General features: G+C 35.3%; 1 protein-coding gene across 1 annotated transcript in view; it reads left to right on the forward strand.

Annotated features, from left to right (window-relative positions):
- Nucleotides 1–3193: 3193 nt before the first annotated feature.
- LOC115439948 (inhibitory POU protein) overlaps nucleotides 3194–19681 on the forward strand; it is a 75497-nt gene continuing 59009 nt past the window's right edge. The window contains exons 1-2 of the mRNA XM_030164038.2: nucleotides 3194–3427; nucleotides 13727–13761. Coding sequence (XP_030019898.2) covers nucleotides 3305–3427; nucleotides 13727–13761 — 158 coding nt within the window. The 5' untranslated portion in view covers nucleotides 3194–3304. The remainder of the gene's footprint in view (nucleotides 3428–13726; nucleotides 13762–19681) is intronic.

Raw genomic sequence — 19681 nt, forward strand, 5'->3', positions numbered from 1 at the left:
CGACTTTAATCTGTTGTATTATTTTATCTTAACAGGTTTAAATTATTTAATAGACCCTGTACTATGAAAGTTATTAATCAATGTTGTTACTAATAATTATCATTTTCATATCGTCTTTTTAAGTCGAAGAGGTTGTCAGCCTTGATGAATTAATAACTAACTTTAAATTAATTTCAATTTACGTTTTTATATAAAACTGCGTTTGTCTGTTATTTATCTAATTTATTTCTGGTTCGTACAAATAAACTTTCTTCAATTCCAAAAAAATCCGCTCTCTCGTTTCCCACAACCCATACCCTACAAAGTCCCGAAGGAACCACAGCGAGCGATAAAAGCGTCATGCATAATGTAAGCGAGTCCGAAATCGAAAAATTAAAACTCGCGCCATCTGTCGGCCGCGCGGCGTAATTACGCGGGGTAGAGCCCGCGCGCGAATCTTTTGCTAATTACGCGCGGGACCAACTGCGGATGTAAACGAACACATCCGGATCAAGCAAGCTCCGCCGGATTGTTTTTGTAACTTATCATGGCATAGATTATACTTTAATACGATGTTACTTGAGTATGTCGAGTTGGAAAGGAGAGAATTTTGATTAAGAATAGCGGTTGGAAATTGTCAATTTGTAGTGGTTAGGAGACAAAGAAAAAAAACAGAAAGAAACCTTATTTTATATTGATACAATTATAATTTCGATATCAAATAAAGTGATAAGTAAGTTGTGTGCGAGCAACGTTACTTGCGCCACCAATGTCGTAAACTTATCGGCTTAAAAAAAACAAGGCTCGATTCTGACGCGACTTCGCCCGCGTTGTCGTATCGCTAGTGTGAATGTTTTTATAATAAATAACTTGACCTGCTATATCGCTGCTATATATAATTTAATTTACACCCATGGACTGAGCCTTTTCGCCACCATGACCAAAATGTCACCAACGAGATATCTCATAATGCAATTTTTAACAGTGAAAATGTTTGAAATTAAAGCATAGCGAAATACTAGGATAAAAAGTAGCTACGTCTTATTCCAGAAGTCGGTCTGTCCGGGTGCTAAATTTCATCGAAATCTGTTCAGTATTTGGGTCTAAAAAAATCTAACCACCCAAACGTTCTGTAGCCCGAGTTGTTCTTCTTTGTTTACTTTGTACTCTTTCGTTTATGTTCAATATGAAATTTAATCGACTTAATTTTATTTGAGTCATAATTAAAAATTCTAATGTACCTTGACTTTTGCTAGAAAATTTGCTGGTTAAGCTAGATAAATGCATAACAAATGTACAAAAACAATGTTTAATTTTTATTAGGCACTGACTCTAAAATTGGTGACCAGTATATACATAGGTAATGTTAAATAATTTTCTGGTTTTTAGTGGTTTTTAAAGGTGGTACAATTTTTTGTTTTAATTTTTTTTGAATTTATAGTAATTTTAAGGTAGTTCTATATTTTGATCGGAAACTCTATCTTCATATCTTAAATTGTTTGACAGCAGGCAGTGACTAATAAAACAGATATTTGTAAAAATACTGTATAGTACCTCTTGGTATTCATTTATTCCCCGCACATTCAGCTTTGAGAATGAAATATATTCTCCATATGGGATAAGTTCTTCCCATCACATCACGGGAAGGGACATAGGCGATAAGTGGACGCCATGGTTACAACTTTAACTACTTAGAGATGAAGGCGTTACGTGTGTTTTCATTAAAAAAACACATTAAATCTGAACGTACTTATTCTGAATGTAGCCATGACAGCAATAAACTCATTGTTTTGCATTTATCCTGTGTTAGTTACAAAGTAGGTTTGTGGAATCATTTATAAGGATATCAGCAGCGGTTGGCTAAATACTGTAATAAGTCGCTATATCATTTCCATGAAACTGTTCGATTAGAGGCAATATCGATAGAGAATATGAAATAGTCAAGCTGTCACATATCAATGCAGTACAAAGGCATTGTTTATAGAATACAGTAGGCGAATTAGAATTTCATGAAGCAGTGGTATATTTTCGCCGTTTGTACAATTGCCGTCTGACGCGACGTTTTGTATTGGAAAATAAAAAATAACCGAATGGAATTGACTAGGAATAGTTTAAAAGGTCTTTAGAGAGCAGTTCGAGTGTAAATTTTCCTCTTTAATATTTTTTTGAAATTGCCACCCGACCTTGGCAACTTTCTATAAATTTCTAGATAAGACTAAGGCATACGAAAATATTAATATTAAGGCATTAGAATAATTTGCACGTATGAATGTGCGTTTAGACTAATTATACGTTCATATCGTGAAGAGTTTTTTTGTAAGACACGCAATATTATTTCAACTGAACATGTCTGTTAGATTTACAAGTCTCTGGTAAAGTGTTTTACACCTGCCTAATACAATTTTAAGTGAATACAAGACAAAGTTATTTTGAAAAATATTTGTATGTGATTTTTTTTAAACTACGTTTGAAACTATGGATTGTATAATTTCTTTTCTAATTTCGAACGCTGATGATATTTTTTTATCACTTCTTAGATCAGACAACAGATTTTTTTTCATTTATCCATGTTTAATTTTTGTTGAGGTATCGAGTTCGCTTTGTTTACCCATCGATGCTTTACTTACAGTTATACTCGTTACGTGATTACGAAGTTATGATAATATATTATATAGTATTAAATTAAATCGTTTCAGTAAGAAATGCAAATAGAGAAATTTTAATTTAATTGAATCATAACAGCTCCACCTGCTCTCTTATTGATCATGAACCTACGATCTAATCCGATTGCAACAAGCACTGCGTGTGCAGCCACCGCGGCCGCACGCAGCTAGCACTAGCGCGTGCATCAGCGTCACCTGCACTCTTCACCACACGTCTATTTCACATAATTAGAGAGTGCCAATCGAATAACAGCCCATCCGTCAACATTTTCCCAGTTAACAGCGTGAAAAGGTAACAACCAACTCAATGGACCAATTAAATTATGCAGTAATTCGTGAAGCTGCCTCTGGCGACGTAAACATGCGTGAGTCGAGTGCGGGGCGATGCGGGGGATGCGGGGTAGGGCGCGTGCGGCGGCGGCGGGGCGGCCGGGGGCGTCGGGCGGCGGGGGCGCAGCGGCCGGTGGAGGGGCGAGGGCGTGGCCGGTGACGTCACGCGGCGCCTGCCTCAGTCGGTCATCACCCGGCGGACTGAGCGGTCGCGGCGGCGCGTCGCTGTTTGCACCCGAAAGTACGATAAAGTCGCCAAGATTTTCGACCGCCAGTACCATTCACCCTCCAAGGTGTTGAAGTTGGAGGACGACCCTTGGGGGTCATGTGCGATGTATTCGCCGGACAAGATGAAGTCCGGCGGGGGGCTGATGGCGCCCCCCGGGTGCTTCCCGGGCCGGTACAGCCCCACGTACCGGAGCTCGGACCCGCGCCGGTGCGTGCCCAACCCGTCGGTGAGTACCCCTGCAGCGCACTACTCACTAACTCTGTTAAGGTCCAGGGCCGTCGGAGCCTGGAGTGTTCGGCTCCGTTCCCGCCGCCTCACTGTTTGTATCTGCCAAGCGATCTGTGTATCCTGTACGCTAGCAACTGCCATTGCGATTTCATGGAGCTCCATGACCTGTGTTTTTTTTTCAGCGAATATTTTCCATACTTTGCATACTTTTCAGTTAATAGTTTGAGATCAAAACACAAAGTGTATTAACTAATATTATGGTGCATTAAATATTTTTAGTGGTCATTCAGAAAATAAATGGATTAAAGTGAAATAAAAGTAAAAACAATATATTTAAAAAATAAACAATTATAAAAGTGGCATAATTAAATAAAATGTTGTTAAATCACGTCGGGAAAAGTTAAAAGTAAACAAAAATGTTATTAGTTTTCGTTTATAATTACCGCAACAAAATTGAGCCTGTTAGAACAATAAACTGAACATACTTATGTTCTATAATAACAAAAATAAATACGGTATAAAATAATAAAATAATATGTCGAAATAAAAATAAATCTTTATTAAATTTAAAAAGTAATCGTCGGTATTCAAACAATTATTATCGGTGAATATAATTGGTGCCGCATGAGTTAAAGAAGCCCTCCGGTGCTGATGACCCGACGCGTCTCGTCAATAAAAAGTTCCGCCGCCGCTGTCGGGAATATAATCTATAAACATTTTAACAATCATTCATTATTAGACAATCAACGACGTTTACTACGATAGTCTTTCAGTGATGTAGTCTTCATTTAATGGATATTATTTAATTTAATATACGTTTATTAAAATAGGTATCATTATTTATGATTATAAGAATTTAACTAATAAACAAATATAAGTGAATAATTAATGTATAAAAGGTAACACGAGTTCGACCTTTCTTAATAGTATTCGTAAGAGTTTTAATATTAGATTCAATACTTGCTGACCGTTGTCACATGGATAAAGTACTATGAAAATTACAAATACAGCTCATAAAACCATTACCTTTATCGAGTATCGATTTTAGAAGAGTGCGACCGAATATAATTTCAGTAATTTCTATGGAACAGCGGGTCGAACCGCTTCGTAGCTTTCCGGCGGCTACGACCGTAGCCTCGTAGCCGGTAGTTCGTAGTCCACCTACGCCGTAGCGACTATGTTTGGCTTTATATGGAACTAATTTAATAGCATTATTTTAAATCCGGAACAATTGAGACTGAAAACTATGCAAGTGGATTTTAAAACTCATATTTAGTTTTAATTTCAGAATTGCCGCAAGGTGCGCGGATTGAGTGTGGAATATTTTACAGTTTAACAATTTCTTTAACACGTACTTTACACACATGACTAATTGTAGATAAACATTTGCTTACATTTAAAGGACTTACCTGTTTCAACTGAAAGATAAAGTGAATTCCACTTTCTTATTTAAACGGGTTTCAATTTACCTAACAGCTTAACTGAGGTACGTCCTTTAGAACTCTACATTTTTCTTATATAGATTGCCTTTTTCAGCGGGTGGTGTTACAACACCACGTCAAAAGGTAGGTAATTGTTGAGACTTGAAGTAAATTATATTTTTGTTTAATTCTTGTGACGTCATTAACAATTTATCATGAAATCTCTTGATGTTATCAATATCTACAGGCTATTAATATATTAAATATTTTTTTAGGATTTTAGAAAAAGTTATAGATAAGTTAGATTTCTTTTGTTATTATTTTGTCAATAAAATCTTATACATTTATTTAACATTAAAAACTTGGTTATTCATACTAATATAACTCGTAACACATTGTATTGACATTTAGTGCCGAAAAGAACTTGTTACATCGGTTATTTTTTTATATACGAATTAATAAGCGCGGGCAAGTTTTTCGTTTTCGATTTATAGAAGTTTAATGACCTTAATGGCATCATGAAAATAAATTTCGGCAATACTGAGATTTTGTTATTAAATAAAAATTTATTAACGTAAAAAAATCGAAGTTTTCGTATGTATTAATTTGTTTAATCAATTTTCTTTAAAATGCTGGTATTGGCATCTCAACTCCGCAACGAATCAACCGATTTTAATTTCTTTAATTTGAAAGCTTATATAATCCTGATTAGGTATAATTTATAATTCATGCGTTTGAAGCTCATTAGCAAATTTTTACACATTGATTTTTGCTATTTATTCGCCCGGACTCTGGAATTTTCATTCTATATGGCGATAGGCATCACATCACATCACATTACATAGTGGGATGGAATAGTCGGTTAAATTAGGATACAGTAGTTGCACCTTTGTCCTAATAAAATCCGAGAATAAAAAGCGTCAGCGTGCGTCAATTTTTCTTGATACTTATTCCGTAGCATTGACATCGGCTACTAATCGATCGTTTCATTCATCAACGGCAGGGCCGTTGTGGCCTCTTCGCCAGCTTGTAATGCACGGTCGAGGCTGCATTCATGAACTTTTTATTTTACGTCGTATTATGAATGACGTTGATTCTATATTCGAGAAACATTTTTACGTAATTACTTCTGATTTCAAGGGATGTTAAGATTATTGTTAGGTGACGTGGCTCTTTTATCGGGTTGCAATAATTAACCTTGATATTTATATTTTTCTTTATCGTGTTACACCGCCATTTTGAATAAATTTCAATCGCCTTTTTCGATCTATCTCAAACATGGACCGATCAAAACGAAATATATTTTTCAGATGGTTACAAATGAAATATTTTGATTGGAATCGGAATTGAATATTGACATTGGGATCGTTTTTTAAAAACTGTTTTTAAAATTCCTTTAATCTATATTTGTGGATTTTTTTTGCCCGTTACTAGCTCAAATTTGGAAATAAGGGATCTTAAGATGTTTGTCGATAATGTTTCTGGATAGTATAGATGCGTAGGTTTACCGCAACAGTATACACCTGCCGCGTTGTTGCACCAAATATTGCGCGACAAGTTGCGCGTACAATCGCAGTTACTACATTGCTTTTACTCATACTACCTTAAATTAACTTATGTGCTTACAATATTTGTGTCCTTCAAAAGTTACTGTATCTCAAAAACTTTAAGTAGTTTCAGCCTATACTGTATAATATTAATAAAGCACATTTCTCTGTGTTTGTTGTTACATGACTCAGTAACTTTGTGGCCCATTGTTACAATAGTAACGTAAGCATGAAACAGGTTTACAGCACTGCCGACGGGAAACAGTCACGAATTTTCCAACTAGACGTGATTGGAAAACTATACATAATTTAAGAAATATCTTTGGAATTATTTTTGCTATATTGTAATGATGCCATTTTTTGAGTTATCTTCAAACGGTTTGTATTCTATAAATGAGACTGAGGCGATAAGACAAATCGGCCTAATTCAGGTAAAAAATCTTTTTTATGTTCACGCGTGTGTTGGATATTAAATTTAACATTTTCAGTCAGTCCGCCCCGTGTCCAAGGAGATGGCAAAATGTTTGAAACGTGGGACGAAAAATCTATATATACAAAAGAAAGTCGTGTTAGTTATACTATTTATAACTCACGATTGGCTGAACCGTATTGGCTGAAAATTGGTGGGAAGGTAGCTTAGAACCAGGAGACGGACATGGGATATTTTTTACTATTATATAAAGCTGAAGAGTTTGTTTGTTTGTTTAATGGGCTAATGTCAGGAACTACTGGTTCGAATTGAAAAATTTTTTTAGTGTTGGATGGCTCACTTATCGAGGAAGGCTATATATCATCACGGTATGATCAAAAGGAGCGGAGAAGTAATGAAAACTTGCAAAAATGGGGAACATTTTTAACTTTTGAAAGATTATAACGGAAAACTTTATCCCGAAAAACGATTACGCAAGCAAAAGCTAGTATAATCTAAAAACCGCAATAAAATCCGTAAAATAGTTTTATTTTAATAAAAAAAAATATTTTATTCAAAGTTACATCTTCTCTGAGTAAAGCAAAATCTTACTATAAAATTAGGTCAAAAAGGTAACGCAGTGTAATTGTCCTGCATAAATACTACTTATACATTAATCCAGGGCATGTACACCAAATATTATCCAAATTCGTTCACTATTTCCCGCGTTTACTTCTAACAAACCAAACATATTCAAATACTCTCGCTTTTAAACAGTAATACCGTTATATTGGATCGATATTACATGAGTGTAACTAAGTTATACATATCGTGTTATACTTCAATCCTGTTCCAACAGATTTAGATGCAAGCTAATTCTCTAGAACGATTTAGATCTATCTTGAATCTGTAGTCTTATTTGATGCGGCTTTACAGTTCGGTTTATGTGCAATCAATTTTAATTTACATCTCAACAACGTATACGGAGAGTATAGTAATCTATTCTTTCGTTTTTATTTATTTGCTCCACTGTTTTTTTCGGATTTTAGACAAATAGGGTTGCAATTGAATATGCATTAATACGTTGCTTTGGTAAAATTTGGTCGGTAATCTAAACTCAAGCGCTGTTTTGTTTAATTAAAAATGTTTTGTGAATAGTTTATGAATAATATCTAATTTCCTGTATATACTGCCGAGCTAAGCTCAAAAGCGGTATCTCAAAAAAAAATATTAAAATCTTCATTTATATAGTAAGATAGCTTAAAGAAATACCCATCCAATGAACTTACCTAAATAACGGTATCTTTTTTAGAATTTAGTAAAAAAATCTTAACAGTTTCTCTATCTCAGTTTTACATACAAAACTATATTTACAAAACTTCGATTATCTCGAAATAAGGTTTCCCTGACATACCGCTTTTGCGCTTAGTACGCCAGTATATTTTTCATATTCGTGTCTATGGTGAACAAAAATAAAGCCAGCGCTGTTTTTACGGATAATCCGTATAAAGATCGGATCTGTCCACCAAAATATTTCTCGCATACCCATTGTAATTAAAAATATTTTTCATTGAATATCTTCAATCCGATTTTACGCAACAAATAATTGTACGTTTTACTTTTATAGCGTTCAGTTTAATGGTTTTATTGAAAATCAACGTCCATTTATAAATTACCTACAATTAATTTATTTAATCGGATCACGCGATAATGCGGTTCATATTAGAGAATTAAAATTTCATTCCTATGAATAAAATATATTTTTATTCATTAATTATATTTTTGCGGGGCTCATATTAGATATTACTTAAAGTTGAAAATGTAATAGATTGTAACATATGAAGGCACAAAGGTAATTTATCATTGTGTTAACAATCTTTGAAAAGGAGCAAAAACCCTGTCACTTGATGACCTGTATCCACCTTTTCGAAAAATTTACAAACTAGCTTCCACCCGCAGCTTCGCCCGCGTGGATTTTTGGACTTCAAAAATGGTGGAGGTGCTCAATTTGTCGGGATGTTTTTTTAATGTATGGTGGTATGCAGGTGGTCCGATTTTCCGGTCAGGGTCTGATGATGGGATCCTGGTGAAATCGAAGGAACTTTTAACCATTAAGGTTGCTTACGCGACGGAAGCTTAAAAAATGGAGTAACTTCTCCCGTTTTCCCAACGTTTCCCTTCACTGCTCTGCTCCTATTAATTGTAGCGTGATGACAAGTATACTATAACCATCTCAGGAGTATGAAAAATAATTGTACCAAGTTTCGTTAAAATCCGTCGAGTAGTTTTTGTTTCTATAACGGTTATACAGACAGACAAAAATTTTAGTAATTGCAATTTTGGCATCAGTATCGATCCCTAATCACCTCCTGATTTTGGAAATATATTTCATGTACAGAATTGACCTCTCTACAGATTTATTATAAGTATAGATTATTTGTTATGTAAGTTATCATTAAACGAAAAAAATCCTTACATTTCTCTCCATAATTGTAGACCGCGTTCATGCGGTTCGATGTTTTCATATTCCACATTTCCCCTTACATTAATTATATTAATCAATATTAAATTCAATGTGTAATATTTTATATAATTCCTGAGGATTAGGTTTCTTTAGCATGTGAATTGTCACGCCTCTTGCAAGTTTGAACAGGGTTCTCTTTGTGGCAGTCATGCGCTAAGCCTACATGCCTTAATCTAGATTTAGCCGCACATTAAGGCACTAAGCGCTGTAATTGTCACACAAAGACCTGTATATAATGTGTTGAGAGTAAACAGCATATCAACACATTATGTACGGATTATGTTGTATTATTTTGTGCTTAAAGACTGTAGCATTTGATATCGCGTGAGATTTATTTCACGCATGAGTTAAGCTGGGTTAAATGACGCGCAACATGTTGCCAGCAATTATAAGAAACGATCAGGCGCGTTATACTATATTGCTGAACATATGTGCAATAAATTAAGGCTTTATATAGTTTTTTGGAGCAGACTTTTTTGAAAGCTATGTCGTCTCTCCGCCATCAAAACATAGGCGAATTAATTTTGTATAAGACTTTTGACGCAGGCAGAAAAATCTAATACATTTAAGAGCCATTTTTCACTGGAAACGTCAAAATATTTACTTAAAACAGAGTTGTTTATCTAACCAGCTGATGCAAATAAGAGGTAATGCTCTGTGACACACTAAAAAATTAACGAAACACTTCTGTTAAAATAGCTGTATAATCTATGTAGTTTACTGGCCGGGGAATCGAATTCAAGTAGCTATGGTGTTGTGGCGGTTCGTAACTTTGTATTCTAAAGTGACTACGTTTTTGAAAATACATAACTAGATTTCGACCGCGGCTTCGACCGCATGAAATATTATTTTCCAGTAAAAGATTATAATGTATGTGTTAAATTTAGTACCTAGTGAATAGAGTTACTACAATAAGAAAAAATAAAACAAACTCATAACACGCCTTTGCCCACGAAGGGGTAACTAGAGGTAAACAATTTCCGTCAGATTATTTGCAACCAACACAAGCTTTAACATTTTAAATGGAAATCGATTTTAAAGAATTCGTAATTTACATATTCCCATAGCTGATGCGCCGTAAAAGTATGGATCGAAATTTTAAATCCGTTTGCTCGGGAGAGGGACTTAAAGGCCATTACCGTCATAATTACCGGATGCTATGAGACTTAACCGATGTCTCACGGTGACGAACGCAGTTTCGGACTTAACTTTGTAAATACAAGTCCATTTCGTGTACAAGTAGAGCTTAAACAATGATAAGGTCACAGAACCTAACATAAATTGCAATACCCATTACGTGTATGGTAGTATTTTTGAATAAAAAATCATTTTAAGTGTTAGGAAATACTTAAATGACAGCAGATTGGGCAAAAAGTTCTCAAGTGGAAACCACATACCGGCAAACGCAGCGTTGGACGTCCACCTGCAACGTGGACAGACGAATTGATAAAGGTCGAAGAAACACGCTGGATGCAGGTCACTTTCGACATGTCCGTCTGAATATTTGGGGGAGGCCTATGTTCAGCAGTGGACTTTATGTAGCTCATGATGATGATGATGATGAGGTACTCAAATCTTACGCTGATATATACAGCGACCCGCCCCGGATTCGAACGAGTAACAATAATTATCTATAGTCAGATAACTATTGGTCCGATTGCGACTGAACTTCACAGTATAATTTAAATAGTTCCGTAATTACAAATCGTCTGCCTCGGAGGCGTACTAATAATTGTACACGAGTATGACTACCGCACCGAGGTCCTGGGTGCGAATCCCGGGTCGGGCCAAAATAATTGTGACTGGGTTTTTCTATTTTAGAATAATTACTCAGTCACAGCTCGGAGTCAGAAAGTGAGCGGTGTGATATCCCTGTGCCTTTGAAACACGTAAAGCCGTTGGTTCTGCGCCTGATCTCTCCGTTATGTCGGATTGCCGTCCGGACTATGTGAGTGAAGGAACAGAGAGTGCATCTGTGTATGGCGCACACACTTGTGCACTATTATATATCCTGCGTACTTGGCTGAACTCCGTTGAGATTGGCTGCCGTGGCCGAAGCATAACATCAATTGCAAATCGCAAAGTCCATTATAATTGAGAAACGTATTTAACGTACGTACAGTACCATTAATAATCTGAAGATTGCCTAAATATGTTACTTAAAAGTGTTCCAGCCGTGTAATCCATAAGAAACGTACATACACACATTTTTTATATAAATAACGTGATAAACACGGCCTAACACTAATCATATAAACGGTAATATCGCGCACTTTATATTTGTCCATACCAAAATTCACAATAACTGGTACTCAAACCTTGATCCACACGGCTTAACGCCGCGAATTTATGAAAATACAAAATACCGTGACAAATATGTATAGTTAACTATTAATATAAAGTTTGCGTGTCTGTCCCCTGGGTTTGCTGCTTCCCCTTGTACATGCTGTTTACTTTAAATTAAAGGGTGGGTTGGATATATGGTGTTGTAGTTTTCTGGTCTTATTTTTGTTTTGGGAAAGAAATAAAAATGCTAGTAAATTGTTAGTTTTTATTTGTAGGATCACTGGTGGTAGGCCTCTCATATGTGATAGTCCGCCTGGGTAGGTACCACCGTAATGTCTATTTCTGCCGCCAAGCAGTAGTGCGTAGTCACTGTTGTGTTCCGGTTTGAAGGATCCTGTAGCCAGTGTAACTACGGGACATAATGAGACTTAATACCTCATGTCTCAAGATGGTGAACGCAGTGAAATACCAAACAATACTTTGTATTTCAAGGTGTTGGAAGGTTTTTCTACTGTTTATGGGCGGTCGTATCGCCTACCATCAGGCGAACGGCAACCTCGTCTCGTCATAAAAATTAATAATAAAAAAGGGGTTGTTTTAAATAATGTAATAAACGATATAGTATCGTGTTTAAATCTATTATTGTTAATATCAGTTAAATTTGTTTTTAGAAATACGTTTAAAAAGGTTTTTAGAGATAATCTAATTTATTTTTGTTAATAATACAGAAATCCAATATTATTTAGTTTTAAATAGCAAAATAATATTCAATATTTCAATGTCAATTCATAACTTATAAATAGTCACATTCCCTATCATAGTGAACCAATATAGACCTCATTTCTCCATATTAATAAATAATTATACATATCAATAAAGATAATAAATAAAACCTCTCAACATAGTATCTATCGAAGTAATTACGATATTCGTCTCTATCCGGGAATCGAACCTGCGGCCGTTCGGAACATTCGGATTATTGCTCCATAAGACATAATATATTATTAAATGATTTTAGGTTCCATACACACTTTCAGCCCTCAGAACTACGTAATTTATAAATCTCGTGCCCTTAGCTGCAATGTGCACGTGACTTTATAAATAATATGACATTACTGAAGTGGCGAGGTAAGAAATATTTACTAAATATGTTTCGAAATGAATGACCACATTAGAGTTTTTAACGCGTTATATGAAAACCTATAGCGAAAACCGTAGGTTATCACTACATAGTATAAAACAAAGTCGCTTTCTCTGTCCCTACGTCCCTTTGTATGCTTAAATCTTTAAAACTACGCAACGGATTTTGATGCGGTTTTTTAATAGATAGAGTGATTCAAGAGGAAGGTTTATATGTATAATAACATCCATTAAATAGTAGAGAAATACTGTTATTTTGTTATGTCACACCCGTGCGAAGCCAGAGCGGGCCGCTATGTTTTATATATAAAAACATACGGTGTATACACCGTTCACAGTTTTTCTGTAGTGTATTTAGTATCAGCATTGCACCCGTGCGAAGCCGGGGCGGGTCGCTAGTATATAATAAAACTAAGATCATTCTGTATTTCATGTAAAAATCAATGTGCTCTAAAGCTAACACCTTCTATTCATCATTTGTTAGAAATAGTTCAACTCGCATTTAAACCGCTTACGGTACTACAGACATAAACTCAATTATCGTACCTCGAATTCTGAACGTAGTATCAACGCCCGAGGAAACAACAATACAATATTTCGGCAAACCCTCCCCACCTACCTCTCTCAAACATAACCTCAAATCGACGAACCGCGGCGAATTTTTCACTAAATTCGAACTAAATAAGCAACGTTATTATGCTAAATTAAACGTAAATTAACACCGACTGGACGCGCTGTGGACAAATAAAACATTTGCGTCCAAACCATTACAGCTTATGTACGCACGCGAGCTTTTATTTTACCTACCAGCCGTCCCTGTCTGGAATACGTTGTCGCGCGGGTTAAAGCGAGATAAACAGACGTCCGTCGGCTTAGACGGGTTCATCGGGTTCAAGCGGCCGCGCGCGTGTGCGAGAGAGACGGCTAACGCTTTCGGTAGTCCCTAAATAAGAGTGGATGGTATGTATAGATGTGTTGTAATAAAAAGTGTGCATCCATTGAAAGGTTAGAGGCTGAAGATTTGTAAACAAGCGCGGCTCGGTGCGGCGCGGTGGCGGACGCGCCGTGCCCTGCATTCAGGGTTATTGTCACGTGATGAAACCGCCTGCATGAGTGCTATGTACTGTAAAAACTGAGACAAACATGACAGGATGAATTTTGGTAGTCTGCGTACTCAATAAACTCATGTTTTCATTTAACACGGGTTGTTTCATTGGTTGCTATTAAAAAAGTTTGTTTTATTGTTTTCATTTATTGTGCTCGTTGATATTATTATGATTTGGTATATTTGTTTATTATAAACTTTTACATGCTTCTGGCGATTATCCTTAGGCAGACGGTTAGCTCCTTCGCTTAGTTTCAAAATAATAAAACTTGAGAAGTTAAATACATATAATATCATTAGCTAACAGCCGTATGTTAAAAATGAATGTCTCCGGTTGTTATTCATGTTATACATTACAAAATGCATTATCGTGAGCATACAGGAACTAAAAAATTCAATAAGAAAACATCTAGACCCGCGGCAACAGCCAAGACAGCAGAACTAGCGACGCAGTAGTCGTACGTATGTATATTTACACATTAACAGTGTAATAAAATTTTCGCAAAGCTATGCTTAGTTAAAACGCAAATTTACTCGATCAGCTGTAAGTCAAAACCCGCCATCTTACCTTTTAATAAGGTTTAATCTAGGAACCGTTAATGAGTTGGACAGCTATTTTAGCAATTCTTAACCTCGGCTAAAACAAGTGTATAAGTAAGATTGATTATTTGTAGCCGCTTTTGACGCGTCATCAATTCAAAATATTATGTTTAACATAAACACGTTATATTATATTGTTTACTAAAACCCAAATCCCACTGGTGGTAGGTTTCTTATGTGAGAGGCCGCCTGGGGTACCACCGCAATGTCTATTTGTGCCGCCAAGCAGCAGTGAGTACTCACCTTTGGGTTCCGGGTTGACGGACATAGTATCCAGAGTAACTACTGGATATGATAAGACTTAACATTTCATGTCTCAGGGTGGCGGGCGCAGTGGAGTACCAAAAAATACTTTGTAAGTCAAGGTGCTTCTATTGTTTATGGGCGGTCGTATCGCTTACCATCAGGCCAACGGCAAAGTCGTCTCGTCATTCAAAGCTATAAAAAAACCCTTTGGTTTAACTAGAAACCCAAATAACCTAAATAAAATAAGCCTTATACATACAGCTCAGAAGGTTATAGAGATATCGTATTAAAATCTATTTTTATCACTGACTGACTGCCATATATCAAAAACCTTATCCAGATGACGTAAACATGGTTATACAAAGCGAGAATTCGGGAAATCGAGAATTATACGAATAAAAATATTTTCCCAGGAATCGATATTATAAAGATATTTTTATCTTGCTAATTTCACATATAAGTTTTTTTATAAGTGTCAATTCAAACTATCTTCTATAATTTACTGTTTTATGTTGTAAGGGCAAAATATCTCGCTTTTCAAAAAAAATGGATTGCTATTAAAATGTAGCAAAGTTAAGCTTGTGTTTCAATTTATACTAAGTTATCTGCTTTGACAAATTGTTTGTCTAATCTTTATGAAGTTATTTTTTATGTCATTCAAATTTTGTTTAAAATTTATTTAATAATTGTGTATATTACAATGAATTAATTTTTGATTGTCTACCAAAGGTCGGCCCATTCAAACCTAATTTTTTTTAGCTGTGTCAACAACCATGCTATTCTTAATATTGAATTTGGCTCCCATATTTCATATTTTTGAAGGGATATACAAATATTTTCGCTTACCATATTAGTTCTGATGTTTATTCTACGTCGTTTAAGTCGATATTTGCATGATGCATAAACTCGTCGATTTCCGATCAGTGTTACGAAAAGAGTTTATGGTCAAGCAATATTCGACCTTAACTGACTGGGAGGCAAGTAATATTTTTATGAATTACGTGCTTATATTATGGATGTTGACTTATTTGCGTTTGAGTTCAGTTAACTTTGAAGCGGTTTAGGTATGACGTTTGGAAAGTATAATATCTACTAAATTTTTCTTGCGGCTCTGCTTGTGTGTCAATTTTTGTAGAATAAAAGAACCCTTTTTGTAATCCAGTTATGGAGTATGCAAAATTATTTAGAAGTTTAAGTCAGGGTAGTTTGTTGATAGAAGAATACATGATAGAAATAAATGTATAATGATTTCTATCAAACTTGCATGTATTTTATTAAATCAGATAAGTAAAAGCGGATTTTTTTGTGGAATATTCGTTATACTTGGATAATTTTTAGCACAGTATTAGCAAAAGTAAAGACGAGTATGTAGTTTCCTTTTTTAACGCAATGTCAAAATGACTATTGATATAACACAAAAAAATTGATTATATTAATTCTAACTAACAATGTTATGATAACCGTTCATATCTCTACCCTAAGAATACATGTCAATCTACAATACAATAGAGATCAAAATAGTACGACGGTATTATCCATTCATAGAGACGCACTCGAATGGGTTGAAACGCTTGGAGCCATGTGTGTCTATATTAGGCTCTGTCTAGACTCATGAGCTAGCATCCGTCACAGTTCGGCTTTTAAGCCACCTATCACAATCACTCATGATCGGTGGGTGCGAGGGATAGCGGGGCGGCTGGGCGACACATCATTTGAACACGATGATAATAGTATAATGCGTTATTATTGCTAAGTTAATTCAAGTTTCAATAATCTGTGTAAGCACAAACATTTTTTATGGATATGTCAGCATGTAAATAATATGTTGTCATATACTGTTGTGACAAAATAAAATAAAAAAAGTATCTTACAAACAATTATCAAGTTTTAAAAGGATCAAATTGTTTTTTAGGCTCTGTAAAATATAACCCACTTATGTAACTTTAAATACGAAGCGCGGGCACACCCTGTAGAAACTTTAAGCGCATGCAATGCTTCCTGGTGGAGGTCTCTCATATGTCAGAGTCTTGATATCTCATGCCTCAAGATGGTGAGTGCAGTGGAATACCAAACAATACTTTGTAATTCAAGGTGTTGGATGGTATAACTATTTATGGGCGGTCGTATCGTTTACTATCAGGTTTAACGGCAAGCTCGTCTCGTCATTCAAGGCACAAAGAATAAAGGCAATGATGAGAGTGTGGTATTTGAAGTTTACATTACAATAATTATCTTACATCTATTGTAGTTACTAACAACGGAACTTTTGTTAACTTTTAGTTAGGTACTAGGAAGAATAAATACATATAATCTACGCCACATAGTATGTGACAAGGTGTGAGTGTAAAGAAACAAGAATTAATTTATGTTCGAAAAATATATTTTCCACGACGAAATAAAAGAAATAATACAATTGAAAATGGACTGTATTTCAATTCCATAAAATAAATAATCATTTTCATTATCAATTATTTGGCATAACTTACTTGTGAATTAAATCATATTTTTAAAACAATGTCCAAAAACAGCAATGCACAAAATACTCAATATATTACACTCAACGTGTCCGCTGTAGGTAGGACCGCACCCTCATAACTGATTCTCAGTGAGACTATAGTATCTACGCTGAGAGCGCTGCAGCGCTGCAGGAATTAAACCCGTATAGCCTTATTATGGCGCTCAAATCGCTTAATCCGCATGTATCACATACTGATCCGCCATTGTGATTTGCTATTGCAGCCAATCATATCAGATGTATAAATAATGTTACACTAGTCGTTGCTCGCAGCTCCGCCCGCATAATCCTCTTACGAAAGGATTAGCGTAAAATCTATAAGGATTCATAGCTGGAAAATTCAATCTTCTAGATAAAAGCTCTCGAGCTTGTACTGCCTGATATTTTGATCAAAATTTGCTAAGAGATTTGCGTCTATTTTAAACGGTTTATTGGTGGAATGACGGGCTACAAAGGTTTTATGGCGATACGTTTTGCATTATTCCTGTTTCCATTCGATTCTTCGGGCACACAATAAATAATATTAATTTGTGTTGATTTCTTCAATTTGTACAAAGATCTTAATCAGGCAAAAGCAACAGTTTTCCCTTACCATTGATATATGGACTACCTACCCTCTTATCAATTAAAATAGAAAAATCCCTTTCCAGGCAACATATCGTCTATCACAATTACTGTAAACCACCATAATAATCGCAGCTGTAGTCTATTAATTTGCGCATCACACATCTGAACTGACAAGACGTTTCTTACAATCATTAATGAGAATGAGATTATGGATTTTTGTTTGTTAAAGATAATTTTAACTGATATTATTAGACCTAAGCGGTTAAAAAAGCTAATGGAGGAGTAGTTAGTCCTAACCCCGTCTAACACCAAAGGGGCCAGGAGTGGCTGAAAACCAGCGCTGACTGAGTTTCACAGCTCAGACAGCATTTAGCTGAGCCACTTAATTTTGCCATTTTTATTTGTAAGATTGTTTTGTTTTTATCTTTTTAATTTCTGTAATAGTTTTAATTTTGGCAATAAACGTATTATTATTATTATTAACTTTATTACAAATAAAAAATTCACGGTAATGGCACATCCCGGTGGCAGATCGTTCAGACATTAATGATTTAAGTATAACGTAATGCCATATATTTTGTGGTCCTGGATTTGGAAGTTCTTACCAGCTTCCCTTTATGAAGAATCTAATTATCAGAACGATTTGCATACTACATTTACGCATATAAGTGACTATATATTGTGTCGGGTTCGCTTTCGAAAAATTCCACCGTACACCACTGACGTCTAGGCCCCGGATGACGTAAAGCAAGCTACACCATAAACAATCAAGAATTAAAAACCGTCCCACATGAACAAATTTAATAGAGTAACAAAACCGCTAAACCCAAGCCCCACTGCACCGCGTCAGCTGAACAATGAGCTGTTTCTATCAACTTTTGCCAACCAGTTACCAAAACCTATTAAGCTTCAAGATGTTAGGATTTTAATAACTAAGAGCATGCCGACGTTTCTTGGCGAAGTCGAAATTAACTTAGGACCCTTGGGAGGGTAGGTTGGCATTATACGACTCAGCTATTGTGAAGCGGAGCTCTGAGCACCAATTCAGCCAAGTTACGAGTTGTGCCAACTTGAGCATATTATGTTCTGCGGTGTGATTACTTAAGTCCTGCTACGGATATAGCCATCACTTTTGTTAGCAAGTTTCCATGCAATCTGTATAGTAATGAATGGTTTGTTAAGGTTATTCTTTACTGTGGTTTGAATTATAGGTATTAGTCCAACGAGGTGTGTTACTATGGTTTGAATTATAGCTGTTAGGTATTAGTTCAATGAGATTTGATTGAAATTTGCCAAAATTATTTTTTTCGTCGGTTAGGATTTATGTATTTATATAAAAATGCATCTCTATTTTCCTGGGTGATTGAATCACGCGTGAACTGTTGGAACAATTTCGCTAATTTCTTTTTGTTGTGTTAATTATTCTTAAAAGGTTCTTATGAAAAAACAATAAAGGAAGTTGAGCGGAACATTAGAAAATTTAGGAAATTGAACGACAATATTAATTTTACGCTACTGTCAGATGTTTGAGATAACTGTCAGCGATGGACAAAAAGTGCGCTGCAAATATCGATAACACAAATGGATGGTGTATCATAGAACACTACTATAAAAAACACTATGTTTTTGAATACATTTTATTTATTAATTACACTAATACGAATTCAATATTCATAGTTAAGACAGGACAATATCTGTTAGGTCAGCTGGTTTTGTTATTAAAAATATTTATCACAATAAAATTACGAAAAGCCGTAGATATTCCAATCGAAATGAATCGAGATTTCGTTTAATTTTAATTAAATAATTATGATGCTGTAAAAATATTTTCGAATAAAAAGCTTTGGGTACATTTCAACGTTAAATAATTAAATAGCATTTATTCCCGCAAA

This window comes from Manduca sexta, chromosome 27, assembly GCF_014839805.1.
Source record: "Manduca sexta isolate Smith_Timp_Sample1 chromosome 27, JHU_Msex_v1.0, whole genome shotgun sequence".
Classification (NCBI taxonomy): domain Eukaryota; kingdom Metazoa; phylum Arthropoda; class Insecta; order Lepidoptera; family Sphingidae; genus Manduca; species Manduca sexta.